The following is a 21,671-nucleotide window of genomic DNA, read 5'->3' as shown; positions in this document are numbered from 1 at the left end:
GTTTGCTCCCCACACCCAAGCCTGGAGCCAGGACAGCCTCTTACTCCAGGGCAAAAGCCCCTCTGGTTTCCCAGGTTAAATAAATGTGCTCACACAAAAAAAGAACCAAATGCAGGATAATATATATTTTAAGAGTGCATTTCGCATTTAGAATTACTTCATCAAAAGTTGTCAGGTGCCTCCACTAGGAATTTCCTGATGGCTTTCTATTACATGTGTATCCTATATAATAAAAGGCTAATATGCAAATCAACCGAATGGCAGAACAACCGGTCGCTATGACGTGCACTGACCACCAGGGGGCAGACACTTAACACCATAGCTGCCCCCTGGTGGTCAGTGCACTCCCAAAGGGGAAGCACCACTCAGCCAGAAGCTGGACTCACGGCTGGCGAGCTCAGCGGCAGTGGTGGGAGCCTCTCCTGTCTCTGAGGCAGCACTAAGGATGTCCAACTGCCAGACATCCCCCAAGGGCTCCCGGACTGTGAGAGGGTGCAGGCCAGGCTGAGGGACACCCCCCCTCCCCGCCCCAGTGCATGAATTTCATGCACCAGGCCTCTAGTTTATAAAGAAAACTATATGGATTATTGCCTAAGTTTATTCTTAGGCAACCTCCATGTTCCAAAGATCTATAATCAAACCACAGACAGGAGGGGAGGGGGAATCCAGAGCCTAGTGGAAGAACTACTTCTGGTTTATAATTGCCAGAGTGAGAACACTTTGGGTTATTCCTAAACTATAATTGACGCTAGCATCTCAGAATCCCACCCACTGCCAGGGTCAAAGATTGCTGTTATACAGGAAGGGTAGTCTGCCAACTCCCTTCATTTAAAATAAACCCTGAGTAGACTTCTGGCAAGTAAGGGTTGTGATATTGGAAAGAAGAATGTTTTTTGGCTAGCAGCTCTAAACATTTAGCTAAGGGCTGATAAGGACCTATGATCTTTTCCAATCACCATTTTTTTCTACTTTAAATGGAATGTAATTCATTTTGTTCTAGGATGAAAGAAATTTACTTCTGCTGGGATTCGGACTTCCCCTCCTTCAGAAGTCTAGGTATTTCATACTAAATCACTGAGAGTACAAAAATCTTTTAAGATAGATGAGCATTTGTTTTCCCACAAATCAAAAGCCCTGTATCCACATTTGGTGTCTTTATTATTTCTTTTTAAAAAATATTTTATTGATTTTAGAGAGAGGAAGGGAGAGGGATAGAGATAGAAACATCCAGCAGCTGCCTCCTGCACGCCCCCTACTAGGGATTGAGCCCACAACTGGGGCATGCCCTGACTGGAATCCAACCATGACCTCCAGGTTCATGGGCCGCTGCTCATCCACTTAGCACACTGGCTGAGCTTTTCATTATTTCTTGAAATGGATTTTGCTCAAATCAGATCTAACATCACTGAATAGTAGAGCATGCAGAAGCAACACAATAGATATTCACCTTCCACCAAAAATGTCCTAAATTGCTTAGCTGGGTAAGAGTATTATAAGGACATGGCTTCAATCAGTCTTAAACTTCTTAGTGACCTGTTTACTTTGCTTAGCTCTGCTCCACAATCACCTCTCAAACCTGTTTCTAAGTAAAGGAGGACCAGGTAACAAGGCACAGGCAGAACCAACACCAGCGACCGGAAAACACAACAGAAACTGCTGCCAGTGGGAAAGGAGCCCATGCTCACAAACACGGAACTTACAGGCACTTCACTTGGTCTTTTCATTCATTCTGGGTGGCAGGTGCCAAAATCACAGAAAGAAACCAGATATAGCTTCACCCAAAAGGAACTTGGTGGGTAAGTCCAGTAATAGGTGAACTTAGCCTGGGAAGGCTCTCTAGAGGGGGCACAAGCCAAAGTACAGAGTGACTGTCATTCTGAACAGCAGATTGTAGTCTACTATAGTAACTAGTGAAATTTAAAAGACCAATATGAACCACTTCATCTATTACTCAGAGTTTTGAAAAGTGGAAGGACTGCCCTGGCCAGTGTGGCTCTGTTGGTTGGGCATCATCCCATGCATCAAAGGGTTGCTGGTTTGATTCCTCATCAGGGCATATGCCAGGGTCTTGGGTTCGATCCCTGGTAGGGGGCATGCAGGAGGCAGTTAATCTATGTTCTGCTCTCACATTGACGTTTCTTTCTCCCTTCCTCTCTCAGTGAAAAAACAATAAAAATATTTTTTGAAAAGTGAGAGGGCTCAGCAACAATAACCATTGGGGAACCTGTACCATAGCATTAAGATCGCATCAATTCTTTTATCTTACTGCTCATTGTTAGTGTCAAACAAATTCCTGGTCCGATGACTAAAGATAAATAAGAAAAGGTTTATAACTTAAGTGTTATAACAGGACTTATTCCTGTAAGATATACAGGAGATGTGGTTTACATGAACCAAATTACTACCCAAGTTTTAAATCGTGGATTTATAACAAGAGGAAAGTGAAATGAAAAGCTCTTTAGGAAACACCACAGTTCTATCATGCAACATTAGTGATGTCACAGGCCCATAAAAGATAAATTATCATTTAAAATGAGCATGTTATGATATTTAAGATTCCTTCTAAAATCCCTTCTCCAAATGTAAGCTGGACCAATAAAACAAAGCTTTGAAGTCGTGAGACACCATCGCCACCTTGTGTTTAACAGGCTTCATTGCACACACATTATTGCCAAAAAAATCACATGTAGGGATTCAACAATTACAGAATATAGCTTTATTTATAGAATCTTACAAACAAAACATTTAAAATCCATAACTTAAGTTATTTTCTTTTCTAATTTATTGTCATAACTCCTGAGTTATTTTTTAAAATACTGTGATGGAACTGCAGAACTATAAAAGGAAATAGGAACAATAAAAACCTAACCTCTCTTGGAAAAATCAGACTTTTCGTTTTTAAGCAGATTTCTAGCATACTACCATGTGTTTTGAAGAAGACTTACTAAAAACAGGTCATATGATACCCAAACAGAGAAGCCTTTTTTAAAATCCAGGGTGAAGGATCAATGAAGGAAAGCCCCAAGTTGACACTAGACACAAAAGGCCTTTGGAGGCAAAGAAGGGAGGCAACCTGCATGGCAGGGCAAGGGTGAGAAGCGGCAGGACCCCTGGTCCCAGTTCACTGCTCCTGCACGAGGCAGACTTTCCTTGCTATTGTTAATAGGAGCTGGTCCATCCAGGGATAGAAGTAGATGATGTGAATGCCAGGGGTGCAAATGTCCTCAAAACTCACTACCCCTCAGACTTCTAATATATACAAATGCTTTCAAAACAGCAAATTCAACAAAAGTCCAAAAGAAGTCGCCACATTTTCAACTCATGAGGCAGGTCTGTTGCCAATAGCAACATACAATCAGTTGCACGATTTGAGTGTTTTCTCCCTTTCTAAGCTCCAGCCAGGACTGGCCTCTGGACTAGTTACAGTTTAAAGAGAATTTCCCTTTGAGGCAGCTGTCTATGAAAGGAAGGTTCTTAATACACATGTGCACAGAAAGGGTAAGCACCTTACTACTTCAATTTTTTTTAAAATTTGTTAAACACTATATTTTTGAGCTCTTCTAAAACTAGGAACCCATTAACCCTAACTAATTTACTCCAAGAAGAATGGTATTTGTAAGGAATGATCTATAGGGAATGCTAAAATTATAAATTTAATACATCAATGTGAATTAAGGAAAGCAAAATCTTAAAGTTTGAATGCTATTTTCTGCTAGCTCCTGAAAGCAATTTGAGAAAGATAAAACAGAAAAGACAAAGAAACAGTAACAATAACAATGATAACATAAAGTTAGATTCCAACATTCAAGGAATTGGTTCTTTGGTAAAACTGGACCATAAACCTATCAGGAGACAGACCTGATATTTAATCTAGAACCTTGGTAACTGTTTTCCTTCTTCTTTAGCCCATTCTCAAGTCAACAGGCTAGAGGAGGAGGAGAAACTTCTAAAGTATCACCGGCAGTTTCCCTGCTCATGTTCTTTTCAATAATATTCCTGGTTTGGGGGATGTTTTCAAAGAAGAAAAAAAACACAAAACAAAATAGAGGCTACTTGTAATTCCTGTATAGTGGAAAGTTTTTCTGGGTATTAGAGAAAAACTCCCAGGTGCTGGCAATGAACCAGCAATTGTCAGTCATGCACACGAATCAGTTTGCAAACACAACCCCTGGGCTACAACTGTGGGCACCACTAAGAAAGGCTTCTGGAGAGACTGGCTCCCCAAAGTGGCTAAAGAATCTCACATTATCAATATGATAATAATAAATCAATTCACCTAGTGAACCTGGAGATTAGCTCCCCCTGAAGCCAGAGTTCTGAGAAGAGGGCTCCACAGTGCCAAGGCTCTCGGACAAGTCTATCAATCCATTTTCTGAAGAAAGCTAGAGCAATTAATATCAATACAGGACTTGCCCTTTCTTGTTTGGGGTGAGGGTGGAAGGGTGACCTAGACAGTGCCGGTTAAAACCCATTCACAGCGTACTCAGCGGGCCCTCTGTTCTGCACACATCTGCAGAGCCCAACCAAAGTTGTGGACCTTAATCTCACAGTTCTACGATTCGTACTCTTATTCGTGCAATTAGCAAATCCTAAACGGTGTCTGCACTGATTCCTCTCTGGTACCCTGATTGAAGTTGCACTCTGATTCCATAAGACATGTGGGCCAGGGGAGGAAAACTGTGCAGTCTCCCCTCTAACACCAGCATCGTGAATGTGCTCAGAATATGCTTCTAAGGAGGCAGCTACGATGGGAGTGGGGAAGAGGAGGTGGAAATCACAGCAAACCAGTGGATTTGTTGCAGGCCTTCCTTCTCCGCCCTTTGTTCTTACTAGTGTTACTCTGAAAGAAGGGGAGGTCCAGGTACCTGAACCCACACGTTAGCTCTGCTGGACGGCCAGGCAACACCAGGTGCAGCCACAAAATCAGCATTCCAGTGGGCACAAGCAGCTGTCCGAACAGGACACACACTGGGGGTTCTCCTTCCCTCTCACTCAGGATGACCTCACCTCCCTCCCACCCTACTCCTGTCCCAACTTTCTGTTCTCTTTGAGAGAAGAGGCAACTGAACTGATTAAAAAACAGGAACTCCTGTCTCCTGTACTTCTGTAAAAAAATAGGACTATATTCACTTAAAAACGGGTGATCTTGAGGTCCAGGATACACAGATTCATAGGCCCGAAACCATAGATTCACTTCCTGATATTTCTAACCAGGTTATAACTGCTGCCTATATTTTTGCATTGGGGCAAAGGATCCCAAATCTCTCAGCACTGGTTCAAAGAGAAAGGGGCCAGGGTAACCAGAGGAAAAAATGAGGCTTGTCTGCTAAGCTGCATTCAGGTTCTCAGAGTCACTCTGAGAAGGAGGAAGAAGAAAGGAGAGAGGTGCTACCTGGAGACTGTTACCAGGCAGCTTATTATTAATACAGAGCATTTTGAAAACAATTGACATTTACGTGGAGAAATATAGTCCGTGTCACAGTTTTTAACAGAACTGCCTCTCCCAAGGCGCTTCATGGATGCCGCGTCCAAGGGCTGAGGGGCCAGCCGTCAGTTCCTCAGGTTCCTGCAGGGCCCTAGCCGATCTGGATCTGTCCCGAATACATGGTGAGGAGCAGCATGATGGCAAAGCCTGTCAAGAGACCCAGGTTCTGGATGACAAAGGGGACCAGCATGCTGCCCTTCTTCTCATCCTCCAGGGCGACTTCATTCATCTCAGGGAACTGAGAAAGGAGAAAAAAAAACAAGAGAGCTGCAGTTCCGTTCCTAACTTTGTACATCCAGGAGCATTCATTGCAATGTCAATATTATATCTAATAACTGTTATCATACTTACTCTATTAATATTGTTAATATAGTAACAATTAGTAATAACATGACTATTATAATAGCTATTATTAGTATGGGGTGAAAATTATATGACATATAATCCTATATAATAAAAGCCTAATATGCAAATTGTCCCCTCGACCAGCAGGTCGACTGCTCGCTATGACATGCGCTGACCACCAGGGGGCGGCGTGGAACATGGCGGGTGTCAGCAATGTGGCGCTGGTAGCAGGCTGCAGTGGAGGTGCTGCAGGCCCTGATGGGCCCCAACGAGAGCCGGACCGCAATGGGATGGTGGAGCAGGTAAGTGGGCGGCTGCAGAACAAGGCGGGTGTGAGTGGGGGCCTGGCCCAGATTGATCACCTCGCAGACGGTGACCAGCAGCAGCAGCAGGGGACAGGGCTGCTGCCTGACTCCCAGGTGCTGTGGGAGCCGGGCGGGGGCTGATGACTCAGGCGGAGGGGGGGCACGTGGGGCCCCAGGGGCCCAGGTGCTGCCCAGGGCCCAGAGGTCAGCTGGGACCTGCCCTTCCACACCAGACGCTGACGCTTCGATCGCCAGCCAGGCCTAGGGACCGCACCCGTGCATGAATTTCATGCACTGGGCCTCTAATTAAGATATAAAAATACACACACACATACACACACACACACACACACACACACACGAAAATTAACAGCTATAGCCTTTAGAGCTTGAATGTAATAGCCTTTCTCCAAGGCTATTATATAATAGCGGACCCTTGAAAATGGGGGTAACAGGTGCTGACCCTCGTGCATTTGAAAATTCACGAGTAACTTGACTCTCACAAAACTTAGCTCTCCCTCAGGATCATAGGGGATTGGTTCCAGGACCCCCACCACAACACGGATACCAAGATCCATGGACACTCAAGGCCACTATATAAAATGGCTTAGAACAAAGCATATAGTAGGCCCTCCACATCCATGGATTCCCAACCACAGACTGAAAGCAGTACTGGTTTTTACTGGGAAAAAAAAAATCCATGTATGAATGGACCTGCATAGTTCAAATCCTTGTTTTTCAAGGGTCAACCATACTTACAACTACTGAGGTAAAACAAAATATGACACATGCATGTCGTCCTGGATGTGCTTAGGTGCTGGCTAAAAATGACTGCTTTGATAAAAACAAACCTTTTATTGTGATCCTTAAAAACACTTGCAAAGATATATTTTGCTATCAAAATGTTATTGTCACTTCGTAGGGAAACTGAGCGACTACGCAAGGGGCCAGAGATTGGAGCTATGACTCAAGGCCTCTCGCTGCTGGCCAGCAAGGCAGGCAACAACTAGACCTTCCAATTCAAGTACTGCAAAAAAAAAACCACTGTGGGGAGGGCTCCCCATAAGAAAGGAGAATCTAAAATGTTTCCATAGCGAGGCTGGATCTTGGTGGTCGACTCTCATCATCTCTCAAAAATATTATTTTCAGCCCTGGCCAGTGTGACTCAATGGTTAGAGCATTGGCCCTCACATCAAAGAGTCATGAGTTCAGTTCCTCATCAAGGGCATATACCTGGCATATGTTATTTGTTATAACATATAACATCTGTCAAGGCATGTGCAGGAGGCAACCAATTGATGTTTCTCTCTCTCTCGGCCCCTCTCTCCTTCCTTCCACTCTGTCTCAAATCCATGGAGAAATATCGTGGGGTGAGGATTAACAACAACAACAACAATTTATTTTCAAAGGCTATAGAAAACAATTCATGCAAATATGTCAAAGAAAATGACACGCCCACAAACAAGGTTAGTTATACAGAACGTGACAAACCAGGTATTTCACTAGCAAACTCAAAACTACTTAAATTGTCACACCAGATGTTAATGGGAACGGTATAATGTATATACATCCAGACACTGCTGAAAATGCTTTCCATTGACCTATATGTATCTATCCTATAATATTCCCATTTTCAAGGAAGGATCCTGGAGCTGAGTTTAGTAATCATTTTCTTTTCTTTTTTAATTAAATATATTTTTATTGATTTTTTACAGAGAGGAAGGGAAAGTGATAGTTAGAAACATTGATGAGAGAGAAACATAGATCAGCTGCCTCCTGCAAGCCCCCCACTGGGGATAAAGCCTGCAGCCAAGGTACATGCCCTTGGCCGAAATCGAACCCAAGACCCTTCAGTTTGCAGGCCAATGCTCTATCCACTGAGCCAAACCAATTAAAGCAGTAATCATTTTCTTTAAGGACATATGCTAATGGAAACAAGCTCTTCGTTCTTTAAAATCTAATGTCCCTTTAAAAAGCATTGAATTGTACACCTAAGTAGGTGAACTGTGTGGTAGGAGAATAATTCTTCCTTATATAAAGCTGTCATAAGAAACTCCTAACTAATGTCTCCTTAGCTGTCCTCCCATCCAATGACTTCAATAACCCAGTCCAGCTTTTGTGATTTTCTCATGGTATAAATTATGCAGGACTTACCATATCAGCCAGAGAAATATACAAGAACATTCCTCCAGCCAGTGCGAAGATCCAGTTGGCAGAGAAGTGGCTGCCGGCCAGGATGCCAAAGGCCATACCCACGTAACAGCAGCAGGCAGAAAGGAAGTTGAAGAAGAGTGCTTGCTGGAGGCTCATGCCAGCATTGAGCAGGATGACAAAGTCTCCTAGGGTGGGAGGACAGAGGGGAGAGTGCGGCAGTCACTCTAGGAAGTGGGACTGAGAGCACGATGAACACAGACTGCTTAAAGTATGGATCAAGTCTGCGCGGAAATCAAGACAGCCCCAGACATGAGATTACAGTGACAAGAGGGAGGCACCTTCACCTTCATGTCCAGGAATTATCTCTGTTTGCAAAGCTGGCCATATACATCCCAGACAAGAGGCTGAAAATAATGCAAAATAGACAACCAACAAGCAACAGCCTCATTTCTCTCCTGATTGATGGTGAAACAGAGGAGCTTTCCTACTCAAAACCACAATGAATAGTATTTTTAGGAAACAAAATTGAGACTGAGGGAAGTTGAGTAATTTTCCCACAGTCACAAGCAAAACCAGAACTTGACCTTGAGTCTCTGAGCCTCCAAAGTCCAGACTTTTTACACTCCCTCTGATAAAACAAAGGGCCTCCACAAAACTCCCAGCTCACCTACCTTCTTCCAACCACCAGACTTCTAACGTGCATCTCAGTCTCTGGGAGATTAATAGGATGTAACAAATAACACATGCCAAGCACTTAGAATAGGGTACGGCATGCAGAAAGTCCATTTTACTACTTTCCCTGTTACCTTCATGATAAATCTATGAGGCAGGCCTGTTACCTACCCCAATGTATAGGTGAGGAAACTGAGCCACAGTAACTATTAATTCAACTGTTAAGAATTAGTGGTTAGATTTCACCTTGCATAAAGAATGTGTTAATCAAATTATAACAAGTGTTTTGAAGTTGGGGAGGAGTCAGCCATAAGAAGGGTGCTCGTGCCAATCGCGAGGCAGCCAAGTGGAATGGGGTTGGGGGCCTATGCACTCACCTAGCTCGTGTGGGAACTCCTCACAGAGAATGGCCACTGAGGTGCTGATGCCTTGGAAAACAGACACAGTGAAGGAGGCTCCAATGGCCAGGCCATCGATGAAATTGTGGAGGCCATCGCTCAGGGTGATCATCCAGGCCAGAGTGCCAATATCAGAGTAGCGAATGCCTTTCAGCCAGTAACAGGCACTCTGGGAAGCTTGCAGGTCCTACAAGAAAGCCGGGCCCCACGGCCCCCAGGTCAGGGGCAGACGGTGGACCTTCAAGGTAGGCCTGAGTCATCAAGGCCATTATCCCTTAAAGGCCCCCACCCAGCGACAGTTGACCCACTGACCTGGACAGATAGCGAGCCCACAATGACCTTCTCGTCCATCACGGGCACCTTGCCGTCCAGCTCGCTGCTGCAGTGCTGAGGAATCATGTGGTCCAGGTCCCCATTCTGCAGCTTTTCCGTCACCCCCTCCTCCTGGTCCTTCTTAGAGGGAAGCGCCTCGGAGGCATAATGGCTATGTCCGTGATGATGCTGGAAGGACCACAAGGAGTGGTGAGGACGACACTCGCCAAGACCATAAAGCTTCCTGGGACCTGCTCTGAGTCAATGCTCCGAGCACTGGGAAGACCCCATTCCCACCATCAGAACAATCACAAGCAGGCAACACCCACAGAAACCCAGCATGTTAGAGCTGAACCAAGGTGAATGAATGCAAGGGCCTGGCACAGGACATATATCAAAGCAGTGACCACAGGGCCCACTCATTCCAGAGAGGCAGCACTGCTCAAAATCTTAGAGCTTCTCCTTTGCAACGGCTAATTTTATTCAATTCAGCAACTATTTGGGGAATAACTACATAGCAGGCACTAAAGGCATATTTCTGGATCTATACTGTAATAATCAGCCTTATTTCTTTGGGGTCATACTTCATACACAGTGCATGTCCATTTCCAGCCCCTCCTTCATCTCCTAAAGGTATAAAAGTATGTGAAGGAAATCATTTAGAATAAAGCAGAGGGAATAAACTACTGCCTAGTAAAAGGCACACAGGCCAGATCTGGTTTCTGGTCTGCCCGTGCCACCTGCTATTATCCTCATGAGGCAAAATGGGGTGTCCACTCATGAAACTTGTGGGCTCTGCTCCTCCCTCCCCACCCCAGGCCACTGCAGTGGTGCCGAGGACCCACCACTGCAACACACAGCATTTCGGAGACAGATGCTTGCCCCGGAAGCACCTCTTTTACCAACAACTGGGCCTCACCTCATTTTTCTGCTTAAGAAGCATTTTCAAAATCTTCTCTGTGAAAAAGAAAAGATAGAAACCCCCAAACACCACTGCAGACTTGGAGACGTAATGATCCTTCAGGGGGTCGAAACCAAAGGCCTGTGGACCCAAACGAAGAAAATAAGCACTCTCCACTGGTCCCCGCTCATCTCTTACCTACTTCCCTGGTTGTGTGAAGGGAGACAAGCGCACTGGGATAGCTGGCATCTATCCATCCCTCTCCAGCGGAAGCTAATTCCTGATGTTTCCTGACTGTCCCGTCACCAGGCCTCCTAGGTTCTCTCTAGCTTATGTTCTGATGCAAAAGACAGATCATCTTCAGAATAGTACTGTCAGGCAGAACATCCTGGAGACAGTTTTCTGCTTTTAATGAGGGCTCTTACCCCCATTTCTCCATTTGCTAGACTCTGCCTGTAAATCCCATATTTAAAGAGAAGACATTCGTGTTCACTTTCACCGCTATCTCATGTCCCTGCATGATCTGCCCATAAACACAAAGGGAGGTGGTGTAATTACAGTTTCTAAAATGGGAAATCCACTCCCCAGTTAAATAGCAAGGATTGCGGCAGCTTCCCGACCACAGACCTCCCAGAGACCACAAGGCTGAGAAAGCAGACTGTGTTGCTGCACATGTCAATTTTTGGGGTTCTGTTTTGAGTTCTGGAAACTCTACTTATTTGGGGGGATGGAATCCTTTGGGGAGTAGACCGGAGTAGAAATCAAGAGAATTCCTTTCTCAAGGATGCCCCTGGCCTACAGTGGGGCCTTGGGAAAGAGTCGGGTGACCTGCTCCTCAGTTTTCTGACAGGTAACTGCCCCTTTAAGGGAATAAATTACCTCCTTCTCATGAAGAGGAGAATAAACTCCAGCCTTTTCATGAATGGGTCCAAGATAAAAGTGATCGTAAGTACCAAGAACTCTGGGCTGCCTAAACGGTAGCTGTTTTTCCTTTCTGCTTTTAAGGGACAAAATGCAATCTCTACCCAGTTATTAGTTTTATAAGCGACATAAAGGTCAAGTTCTAGAGTGGTAAGAACACATTTGGATCAGCTTTCCAGGACAGTTAAATCATCGTAGGGAAAGTGGAGTAAAAAGAGGCGATAACGTTCCCCACGGAAGCCAGGACGCTGGCAGAGGACAGAGCACGGCTCCAGGAGCCACGAGCCTGGCTTCTGGGACAGGGGCTCGGTCCGGGTCAGATTCCTCAGCTGGTAAACGAGAAAGACATTACTTGTTCTCTAGATATTCCAGAGTTTATCTAAGGATCAACTGAGAAAACACAGAACCACAATTCAGAAAACAAAACGTTAGGAGAAGCATGTGGCGTCATCTCTGTGCTCCCCCGCCCTGCCCAGGCCTGTCAGACCACCTGGGGTGAAACGCCTGTGCTGCCATCATCAGCGGGTCTACTGCCGATGACTCCCAACCAGATGAAGCTTCTCCGGGGCCGCTGCGAAACCCACCAAGCCTGAGCTCCCTGCTCCTCTGTGGAGGGTTTTCTCACTAACCTGGGCCCAGGGGCAAAGGTGCCTTCAAGGCACATGACACCAGACTTTCTATTTGGACTACCTTTGCATCAAAATGCCCTACGGAGGACGGATCTTTTTATTGTGACCTATGGATTCTGTTGAATATTTGTTTGTTGTGTGTCAAAGCCATAAATTAGGAGCTGTAAGTGATCTAACTACACTACATCTTTTCACCAACAGCACTTCCGAGGCATCAGGCATCTGACAAATATTGTCACATGACATCATCAAGTCGGGCCCATTATTTCCCCCATTTCACATAATGAGGGAATAAGACAGAGGTTAAGTGACTTGCCAGAAGTCACACAACTTGTCAATAGTGAAGCTGGATTGGAACCCAGCTCTTAAACCTGTGCTCCATTGCCTCCCCTGGCTCTGCCCCAGTCTTAGCTTCACCTTCCTGAAGGAAAGCACCTCCTTTCTCTGCCTTCCATCGAACTGGAGGGTCCCCCCACGGTGCCCACTGTCCCCAGGAGACAGTGTGCTCCGGGGTGAGGGGCCCTGGCTCGCCATACCTCAGGGATGAGCTGGAAGAGGGCGTTGGAGTAGAGGGTGCCAATCGCCAGAGCTATGAAGTAGAGCAGCAGCCTCTTGTAAAAGGTCTTCTTCATGACGGGCACCACAATGGCCCCCAGCAGGGAGCAGAGGGAGATGATGGTCACGCAGAGGAGACCATACCCCCACACTGCCATTGGGGGAGAGCCAGGCCCACCCAGGACAGTGAGAAGGGCGAGCACCCCATGGCATGACAATACCATTTATAGGGGGAAAAGGTGGAGGGAGTGGGGCAGCAACAAGGACGGTTTTGGTGGATATTAACAAAGGCAACAAAAAGAAAAATCAGAGAGACAAGTAGGGAGGGAGAGAAAAATAGAAAATTTGTTAGTGATTCAAGTCTGATGAAATTTCCTTTAATTAATTCAGAAGAAGAGGAATTCAAGATGGCCTTGGAACTCTGTGGCCCCTGTCCCCACATCGCACCTGCCAGCTGGTGTGACTGGCATAGGGGGTTGCCACCTCAGCATACAGCCATGGTATGTGCAGGTCTACCCAGAAGCTGCCACAGCAGACACTGGACCCAAGGCTCTCTTTAATAGGAAACAAGAGCATCTGATGGCCGTGCTACCACCACATTGCTTTGTGTACCCAACGCATACTGCATGGGCACGTGCACCAACACCCAGGCACAAGATACAACCCAGTGCAGGGCTGAGCAATGGAGACGAGTAAGGCCCAATGCCTGTGAATTCCAGATTCTTAACTTCTCAAGATGTGTTTGTTTGTTTTCCTTTGCTTTGAAAGGGCTCCAGTGTGGAAAACAGAGTTCCAAGATCACCCTGCACAGCAAATATTTCCTCTACCATTTCCCAGCGTCACACACTCCAGCGTGGACAAAATGGGCCAGGATGAGGCACTCCCCTGTGAGCCACAGGGCTGGAGTGTGTACAATTACTCTATTTCCATTCAGCAGGTAACCAGGCATTTCATGAACATAATTATTAAAAAATTAATAAATTTGATTTCCGGAGCTGAAAAAAATAGCCCACGATGAGGCCTCCCCTGTGAAGTGCTTCATGGGAATTTTGAGACAAAACTGAGATGGTTTAACTTAAACCAGATTTTCCTCCCATTGTTAAGAAGGAACAGATAAGGTCTGGGCACCGCATTTGGTACCTCTTCTGGCTGAGAGTCTTCTGAATGAGAAAGACTGGGCGGCTCCTGACACAGGTTCTTTAAGAAAGACCATCCCCAAAGGAGGTCCCCGCATAGTCACCTCCCCTGCCTGAGCTGATAAGGGGGGCAGACTGTCAACCTGGGTCTTATTTCTTTTAGCTCCTCAGTGGTCACAATTAAAAAACAAAATTAAACATTTCCAAACAGTCAAATAAGGGCACCAGGAAGTCAGTCCTATCAGGAGAAAGTCAAGATGCAAGGCAGGAAGGATGGAGGGCCCCTTCTCCTTTATCTTGTAATTTTCATTTCGTTTGTTTTGGTGGAAAGCCTTTGTTCTATGTTTGGCTCTCTGCTATAAATTGTGGCCTGCTTAAAAAAAAAAAGGATTGCTCACCTTTTAGGCCAGTTCTGCTTATTAGCTGGTAACCTCTTACTTCTGCCTCATTCCAGATGGATAATCTCTTGGTGGCCACCCCTGAGCACTGTGAGGGCTACTTAGAACAGAGCACCAAGGACATGGATGGAAACCACCGGCTGCAGCTTTCCTTTTGAGCCCTGCAACTGGGCTTAGGAAAGGCACTGAGGCTGGAGGCCGAGACCCCCGATAGGAGGGCAAATGCTAAGAGCCTTGCACCTGACATCACCTGAGGGGGTCAGAGTACACCTGGGTGCCCCAGGAATGAGAGAAGGCCCTTGAGATCCAAAGTCAGACTCATTTGTGTCCCTTGATATGAGGGAGAAGTTAATTTGTCAGGGGGCAGCTGTCAGGTGCCTTGGAGCACAGGGCGGGGGCAGGATGTGGGGTGGGGCAGGCTCGGCGGATGCCCAGGGAAAGAGGACGCGCACGTTCTGTTCTACTGCACCTCTGGGATGAGCTGGAAGAGCGCGTTAGAGAACAGCGTTCCAATGGACAGGGCGATGAAGTAAGTGAGCACACGGCTGAAAAACGCTTTCTCCATGCAGGGCAGGACGAGGGCTCCCAGGAGAGAGGCCAGGTTAATCAGTGAAACACTGAGGAAACCAAAGCCCCACACTGTGGAGGAACAAGAACAGATGAGGGCCTCCATTACTGAGAGTGGGTGCTCCTGCTGCCTGGGCGGCCCCCCTGGATCCAGCTGTGGTCAGGGCACACAGAAATGCACCAACCCAGCAGTAGGGATTTGCCGAGTCTGTCTCTTGCCGGGTGCTGCAGAGAAGCCTAAACAAACCCTGCACAGTTGCTGTCCAAAAGCAGCTTACCTTTTAGATGGAGGCAGGTGAAAACATGAAGGACTAAGTGTTTAAGAACGATAGTGGGAAACAATGAGGCCTGACACAGGGGGCCCGTCCTGGGTATCAGTGTGGGCAGCACACACCAGCATGGCGGCACTTCAGAAGGGCTATCTGGGCCTGCGGGAGTCATGTGCACTCACAGACCATGGTGAGTCCCCTGAGGCCGGAGCAGGGGTCCTGGGCAGGGGTGGGAGAAGGATGGAATGGGCTGACGACAGACCTTGTAAGGTCTGAAATGCCAAATGAAAAGCCAAGGTGCTGGCCCCCTTGTAGTTTCATGAAAACTAAAGTGACAAAGTGGCCATAAAAAGCAATCCATAGTTGGGCTGGTCCAAAGAGCCCAACACTAAACATTGCACTGGCCACAATGGCCCATCTGACAGCATGCAAGGATACCAGTATAACCATCACTCTAATTCACTCCTCCTGATGTCGATAAGCTGCTCACCAGTTACACACTGAGCAAGCAGCATTACTGATTAGCAGAGGTCCACGTGAAGACAAGCATGGGCCCAGGCCTTCCTGTCCCAGCTCACCTTCCACTGTGCTCGGCCTCCCCTCCTCTGTCTGCTCGTTCTCCTCGTTCTTCTGGTTCTCCGAGGAGCAGGCCCCGGAGTCCAACTGCTGGAGGATGGTGGGGCAGAAGTCTTGGAACTCATTCTGCCCGATCCGCGACTGGCTGCTGAGGTTGTGGGCAGCAAAGAGGGCTCCAGAACTGAAGCACTGAAACAGACGAGGGGCAGAGAGCCTTAGAAACAGTCATACCTTGCTCTAGGCAATGACCAACTCAGCCTTCCAAGAAAGAACTGTCCAAGTATCACTGATTCTGTAAGACTAAATCTACAGGGGTGGGAGCAAGGTGGTCCTTCAACTAGAAAAACAGGTAAGTTATCTTAGAGATCAGCCATCGGGTTTATACATGTACATGCCCCACATACAACATCTGTAAGGGCCGCCCAGAGGTTCTGGAAGAAACTGAATTCCAATCATTCTTACCAGGATGTGCTTTCTAGAAAACATGAGCCTATTTGCACACCTTAAGACACAGATTCAACCAGATAGCAAATCTGGCTGCACATCACAATAGCCCAGGGAACTATCCTATTACAATGCAGATTCCAGATACTTCTCCAGAGTTATTGAGGGGGGAGGGGGGCGCGGGCGGCCAGTAGTCAGCGTCCTCTCCAACCCCTTGGGAGGCAGCAGGGGAGTTGTTCTCACACACTGTTCCTATGAAACACGGCAGTTTTCCTTCTAATTATACTTCATACATGTCAGTCTTTATCTGAGTTTGGATTTACGTGGGTCTATCTCTAGAATCAGCCTTACGTGGACAAGGGAGTTGCTGGGCCTTCAAAGCCGAGGATTCCACTGACCCCAAGACACTGCTGTTGTGCCGGGAAGCCTCTGGGGTCAGGCTGCATCAGCCCCTATGGCAGCCTCCCCACCAACTCAGACACTCACCACGGCCCTGCGGTTCTGTGTCCCGGCCACAGGGGCCCCTGTTCTCTCCTTCAAGGCGAAGGTCCAGGACACCTCACCTCAAACCTACCAGGACTGTTCTGGTGAACACTCACCTCCCAGTCTCATTTTTTAATCCTACAAGGACTGTCCAATCCACAGCATTGAATGCTTCATGTCAATATCAGCTAACTTTGTTCTCATTGGCTGAGTTCCCCATCTTGACAATAAACCCCCTAAACATGACTCATTTTGTTAGGGGCAGGAGGGAGAGATAGAATAGTAGGGACTAGCTATAGTTGTAAGAAATATTAATCATGTTCTGTTAACCATGGTTTGTTCTCATTAAAGAAAGCACATTCTGACCTGGCTGGAGGTTTTATGCCCCTGGACCTGGGAGTTAACCTTGCACTCATTCTCCTTGCCTATCATCATGGAAAGATTAACAACCCTGCTGCCAAGAGAAACAATGGAGTCCCGGAGGTGCCTGCCCTTTGCAAGCCCCAAACCCCCGCCCCCACCCCAGCTGCTTTCCCTGTGATCTGTAACTGTTATACCCATTCTTATTCCTTTTGCCTACTTTCCCATGTAATCTTGTCCTTCTACCCATAATAAGCAGCTGGCTTATGGGGTAGGAGGGTAGAGCAGATTTTTGTGGATGACCTACTGCTCTCCCATGCTGGCTGCTTAACTGGCTCAAGTAGTGACAGGCAGTCTGGACCCATTCGTTGTCCGGTTTCAATTTTTCTCTATTTCTCACAACACTCAGCATAGGAAATAAAATAGATAGAAAGCAACTGCTGGCTGACTTCTACCTGGCTGCCTCAAACAGCCTTAGATTCAGATTAGCCAAGATTATATGGGAGAAAGAACAGAGAGCCAGAAGCCAAAGACCTGGGCCTTAGTCCCGGTCCCTCCAGGATTTCACTATGGGACCCTCAGTGTTCTGTCCCACAGAATAAAGATTTTCCATCCGCACCTAGAGGTGCCTTGAGGCTCAACTAGGAGAGAGGACGAAGGGCTTTGTAATCTACAAACTCTGTTGGAAATGCTGGCTGTCTTGGGAGCTCCAGCAGTTCCGGGTGATCCCAGTGCAGAGTCTGGAGGGCTGAGAACCCCACTTCCCGCTACTCTTTGGTAATGGCTTCAAAACACCCATGCAGGTGGGAAGGCAGTGCAGTTGGAGATTCAGACTTGCTAACCCAAGGGGTTGGGAAGAGCTGGCTTCTGCTGTGTCATCAAGGTTTGCCTACCCCAAGCCCCTGCTCCAGCAGCTTAGCTCCTGTGCCTGACTGGACTGTGAGCCCCGAGAGCAGAGTGCTGAGCAGAGCCGGGAGCCTTACCGTGGACAGGTTCCTCTGTCCCTGAAGGGGCTGGGTGACATTGGCCTGGCCCACTCCCACCACCAGGTGGTTGAGCAGGGCCTTTAGCTGCTGCAGGGTGAGGCTGTCACCCTCCCCATAGCGATGCATAAGGTCCTGCAGGAAAGAGGCTGCACTGATGGCTGGCGTCCCCGTGGACACAGCGTGAGTTTCAGGAGCAGCTGTCCATAAGCTGAGGAGGGTCAGCAGGAAGCAGCTAGGGTGTAGCAGCTTCATGGTGATAAGTAAACCTGCAAGAGCAAAAAGGCAGATGAGGGTGAGGCTTAAAAAACCTACCTCGCAGCCCCAGCCAGGTAGCTCAGGTAGAGCATCATCCAGATATGCCAAGGTTGTGGGTTGGATCCCCGTTGAAGGCACATATAAAAATCAATCAATGAATGCATAAATAAGTGGAATAACAAACTGATGTTTCTCTCTGTTCTTCCCTCCCCTACCCCCCTCTAGAGTCAATACATAAATACAATTTTAAAGTCCTTATCTTTAAAGATACAGAAATAATCATGGATTAAATAATATCTGGGATTTGCTTCCAAATAATTAAGGAGGAGTACTGGCATGGGAGTACAGATGAGACAAGATGGGACACGAGTTGGTCACTGCTGAACCTGAGTGATGTGTAGATGGCAATTCATTATACTATTCAGTCTACTTTTGTATATGTTTGAAATTCTCCAAAACAAAAACCTAAAAAATTAATACTACAAGTAAAATAGGGAAAAAAAACAGACTGGGAAAAATACACACCATCAAACATGACAAAGGTTTATTTCTATCCTACCTAAATTAGGGTACAAACATGGAAAATATGTAGTCTCTCTGGTTTGTTAAGAGTACAAATGGAAAAATGGATAATGCTACTGCTACTTATTAAAATAGTAACACAGATTTTTTTTTTAAATATATAAAACCAAATGTTAGTGAGGCTGAACAACCAAAGAAGATGTGGCTGGTGGCTATATATATAATGTGACTCTTGAAAAGCTATCATAATAGAAGTATTTAAATCCTCTGAATCTGTAATTCTACTTCTAGAATTTACAGTCACAGAAGCAATTCAAAAACAAAAAAGGCTACAGGCAAAAAGATGTGTTAGGGCAGCCTTGGGCAAACTACGGCCCGAGGGCCGGATCTGGCTGTTCTATCCGGTTCTCTTGCTCTCCCCTCTCCCCTCCGCTCCTTTACTTTGAATTTATATTAGTTCACACAAACACTCCATCCATGCTTTTGTTCCGGCCCTCCGGTCCAGTTTAAGAACCCATTGTGGCCCTCGAGTCAAAAAGTTTGCCCACCCCTGTGTTAGGGTGAAATTTAACGTTAAGAAGAACAATTATGTAACAGAGTTAAGAACTGAGAAGGAACAAAGAAAAATGAAAGCTTTAAGACAGTAGGACAAACGACTTTTCATTTGTTAAGTCATTTCCCTTAGTACAGTTATAATTTAATTAGTGAAATAAATATCAGGCAGGGAAAAGGAGCCTCCGATTTAATCCAGACCCAGGACCCGGTCACTGCAGTTGTTTCCACACCTCCCTAACCAGGAGGCCTCGCTGTGGGTCACTCCACCTCCAGCCTCTGCTTGCGACAGAGTGGTGCTGTGGTGGGCAGTTAGATATGAGCAGAGCAAGGACGATGGGCCAGGTAAAGAAGGTCACCAGGGTGGAAACCCCCCAAGTGCTTAGCAAGGGACAACCAATTGTAGGGTGGGACCTGCCCCGTAGGGTGACCTTTCTTCCCCTAGCATATCACTGGTCACGCGGTTTGGACCCCCTGACCTTTCCTCCCTAGAGATAACATCTAGACCTCAGTCATATTTCAGCTCCAGGCCCAGATAAGCAACAGAACCAGCCACAGCTGTCCTCAGGACCAGCTGCACTGGATAATGACCCCCTGCCCTGGTGCGGGCCAATCAATCAGTGGAGACAACAACCCTGAAAGGACACACCTGGAAAACTGCTGAATATGCTATTGAGATCGTCCCCTGGGACTGCCCCTAAAATCTCCACCCTTAAAAACCCTTAACAGAGGACCCAGCGCACTCTCCCGTTCCCTTCCTCTTCCCCCTCCCTGCCCCACTCCTAAGCTTCCTCACTCCCAGGCTCCAAGGGCCCTTCCTTTATCACTATAACTTGTTTCCTAAGCCCTTTTCTTCTAGGAATTACTTTTTCTACCTCTGTGATTTTATAAATAAATATTCTCTTACAGTTTGGGTCTTGGGTCTGAATTCTTTCCTAGCCAGAACCCAAGTACCAAGGTTGCAGAACCAAAGTTTGGTCTGACCCCCTGGTCAGACACCTAGTGCCGTTCAGGCCGCCTACTACAGCTCAGAGAAGGCCTGTTTGCATCCCGGATCTGCCCCTTACCGGCTGTGTGATCTCCGGTGAGGTATTAACCAGCGTCAACATCCTAGACCAGTGAGAAAGATCTAGCTTGAATTCCCGCAATACTGCTTACCCAAAGTGACCTTGGCCAAGTGACTTTGGCTTCTCTCCACACTTTGGTTTTCTCATCTATAAATTTGGTAGCACTCATTGGATTACTGTGAAAATTTACTGCAATGAGCTATGATAAGTCTACTGAGTGCATGGGCTTTAGAAAGCAGTCAATAAAGTGTGGCTATTACTTTAAGACTTATAATTAGCAGAGTTCCTCTACTTTGACTCCTTCTCAGCCCAGATACTGAGCTGCTAACAGAAATATTCCTTTGGCTGACTTTATTTATTCCAGGCCTGTGGCGTGCACATCACACAAGTCTCTGACCGCAGCACATCTGGGACATTCCAGGCGGTATGGGGCATACACAGAATTTGACGGCACAAAGCATCACTCTTTATGGAATATACTTCGAGTCACACAAACAAATGGATCAGGTATCACAAAAAACGATGCTTTGTAAAAATGTTACTTTGAGACTAACAACTCTCAAATCTCCACCAAGAACCAAAAGTTAAATTATGGTGTGCAGGATGGCTCTTAGTCGAAAATGGCTAAACCCCATTGTACAAAGAAAGCTGTTCTCTGCCTGACCACACCCATCTGTCTAAGGGTCGAGTTGAACTGTCAAAATGAAGAGCTGCATGGACTTAGGAAAGGAGAGGCAGAAAGGCAGCTAGTGCCACCCGTGTGCACCTTGCTCTGCACTGATATTCATGATTCCTGTAAGAGAATCGGGACACTTACCCCATCTACTAAATGAGGAGACGGGTTCAGAGATTGGAAACGTGATCCATGGCCAGCAAATAGAGCAGTGAAGCCAGAAACTAAATTTTTCATGAAAGGAAGCCAGGTCTGAATGACACTAAAGCCAGGGCACTCTAACCACTGTCCCTGCTGGGTAGAGACACAAAAATACACACCCTGGTTCCCATGAACCCACAAAATCCTGCATCCTCTGGGCAGATGGGCCCCAGTTCCTATCAGCCCAGCAAGCACCAGTGTAGAGGAACCCCCAGATATGCCTCAGCAGCTGGCCTATATTTTAGGGCTCCTTCTATAGAACCACTTCAACAAAAACAACTGTTCTACTTCAGCTATATTTCTCAAATTTATCTGTAGCAACTTCAAAACATCAGAAAAAAACAAATATAAAAATCTCTTCAAGTATGAATTTTAGCTGTACCTGGATTGGTATTCATGTCAAGGTCACCATTTATTAAGTATTGGTTCTTCACTGACTCAGTGGCCATGGCAGCCTGGAGCGGGTGGGTAGATTCAGCAAGTGGAGCCTTCCTGCCTGGCCAAC

The 21,671-nt window shown here is 46.6% G+C and overlaps 1 protein-coding gene across 8 annotated transcripts in view; it reads right to left on the bottom strand.

Moving 5' to 3' along the window:
* Positions 1–2,701: 2,701 nt before the first annotated feature.
* SLC39A14 (solute carrier family 39 member 14) overlaps positions 2,702–21,671 on the bottom strand; it is a 54,278-nt gene continuing 35,308 nt past the window's right edge. For 2 of the 8 annotated variants that reach the window (XM_080676560.1, XM_080676559.1), the window contains 9 exons: positions 17,894–18,162; positions 15,626–15,812; positions 14,681–14,850; positions 12,659–12,748; positions 10,591–10,713; positions 9,672–9,860; positions 9,339–9,546; positions 8,290–8,474; positions 2,702–5,723 (listed from right to left, as the gene is read on the bottom strand). In XM_080676560.1, the coding sequence (XP_080532686.1) occupies positions 5,577–5,723; positions 8,290–8,474; positions 9,339–9,546; positions 9,672–9,860; positions 10,591–10,713; positions 12,659–12,748; positions 14,681–14,850; positions 15,626–15,812; positions 17,894–18,148 (1,554 nt within the window). In that variant the 5' untranslated portion in view covers positions 18,149–18,162 and the 3' untranslated portion in view covers positions 2,702–5,576. Of the gene's footprint in view, positions 5,724–8,289; positions 8,475–9,338; positions 9,547–9,671; positions 9,861–10,590; positions 10,714–12,658; positions 12,829–14,680; positions 14,851–15,625; positions 15,813–17,893; positions 18,163–21,671 lie in introns of all 8 variants that reach the window. The other 6 variants (XM_080676562.1, XM_080676561.1, XM_080676563.1 and 3 more) reach the window with 3 other exon arrangements.

The sequence above is a fragment of the Plecotus auritus genome (assembly GCF_963455305.1).
Source record: "Plecotus auritus genome assembly, chromosome: 6".
NCBI classification, from domain to species: Eukaryota; Metazoa; Chordata; class Mammalia; order Chiroptera; family Vespertilionidae; genus Plecotus; species Plecotus auritus.
Note: the sequence above shows the minus strand (reverse complement) of the source record. Positions and strands in the feature narration are given on the sequence as shown.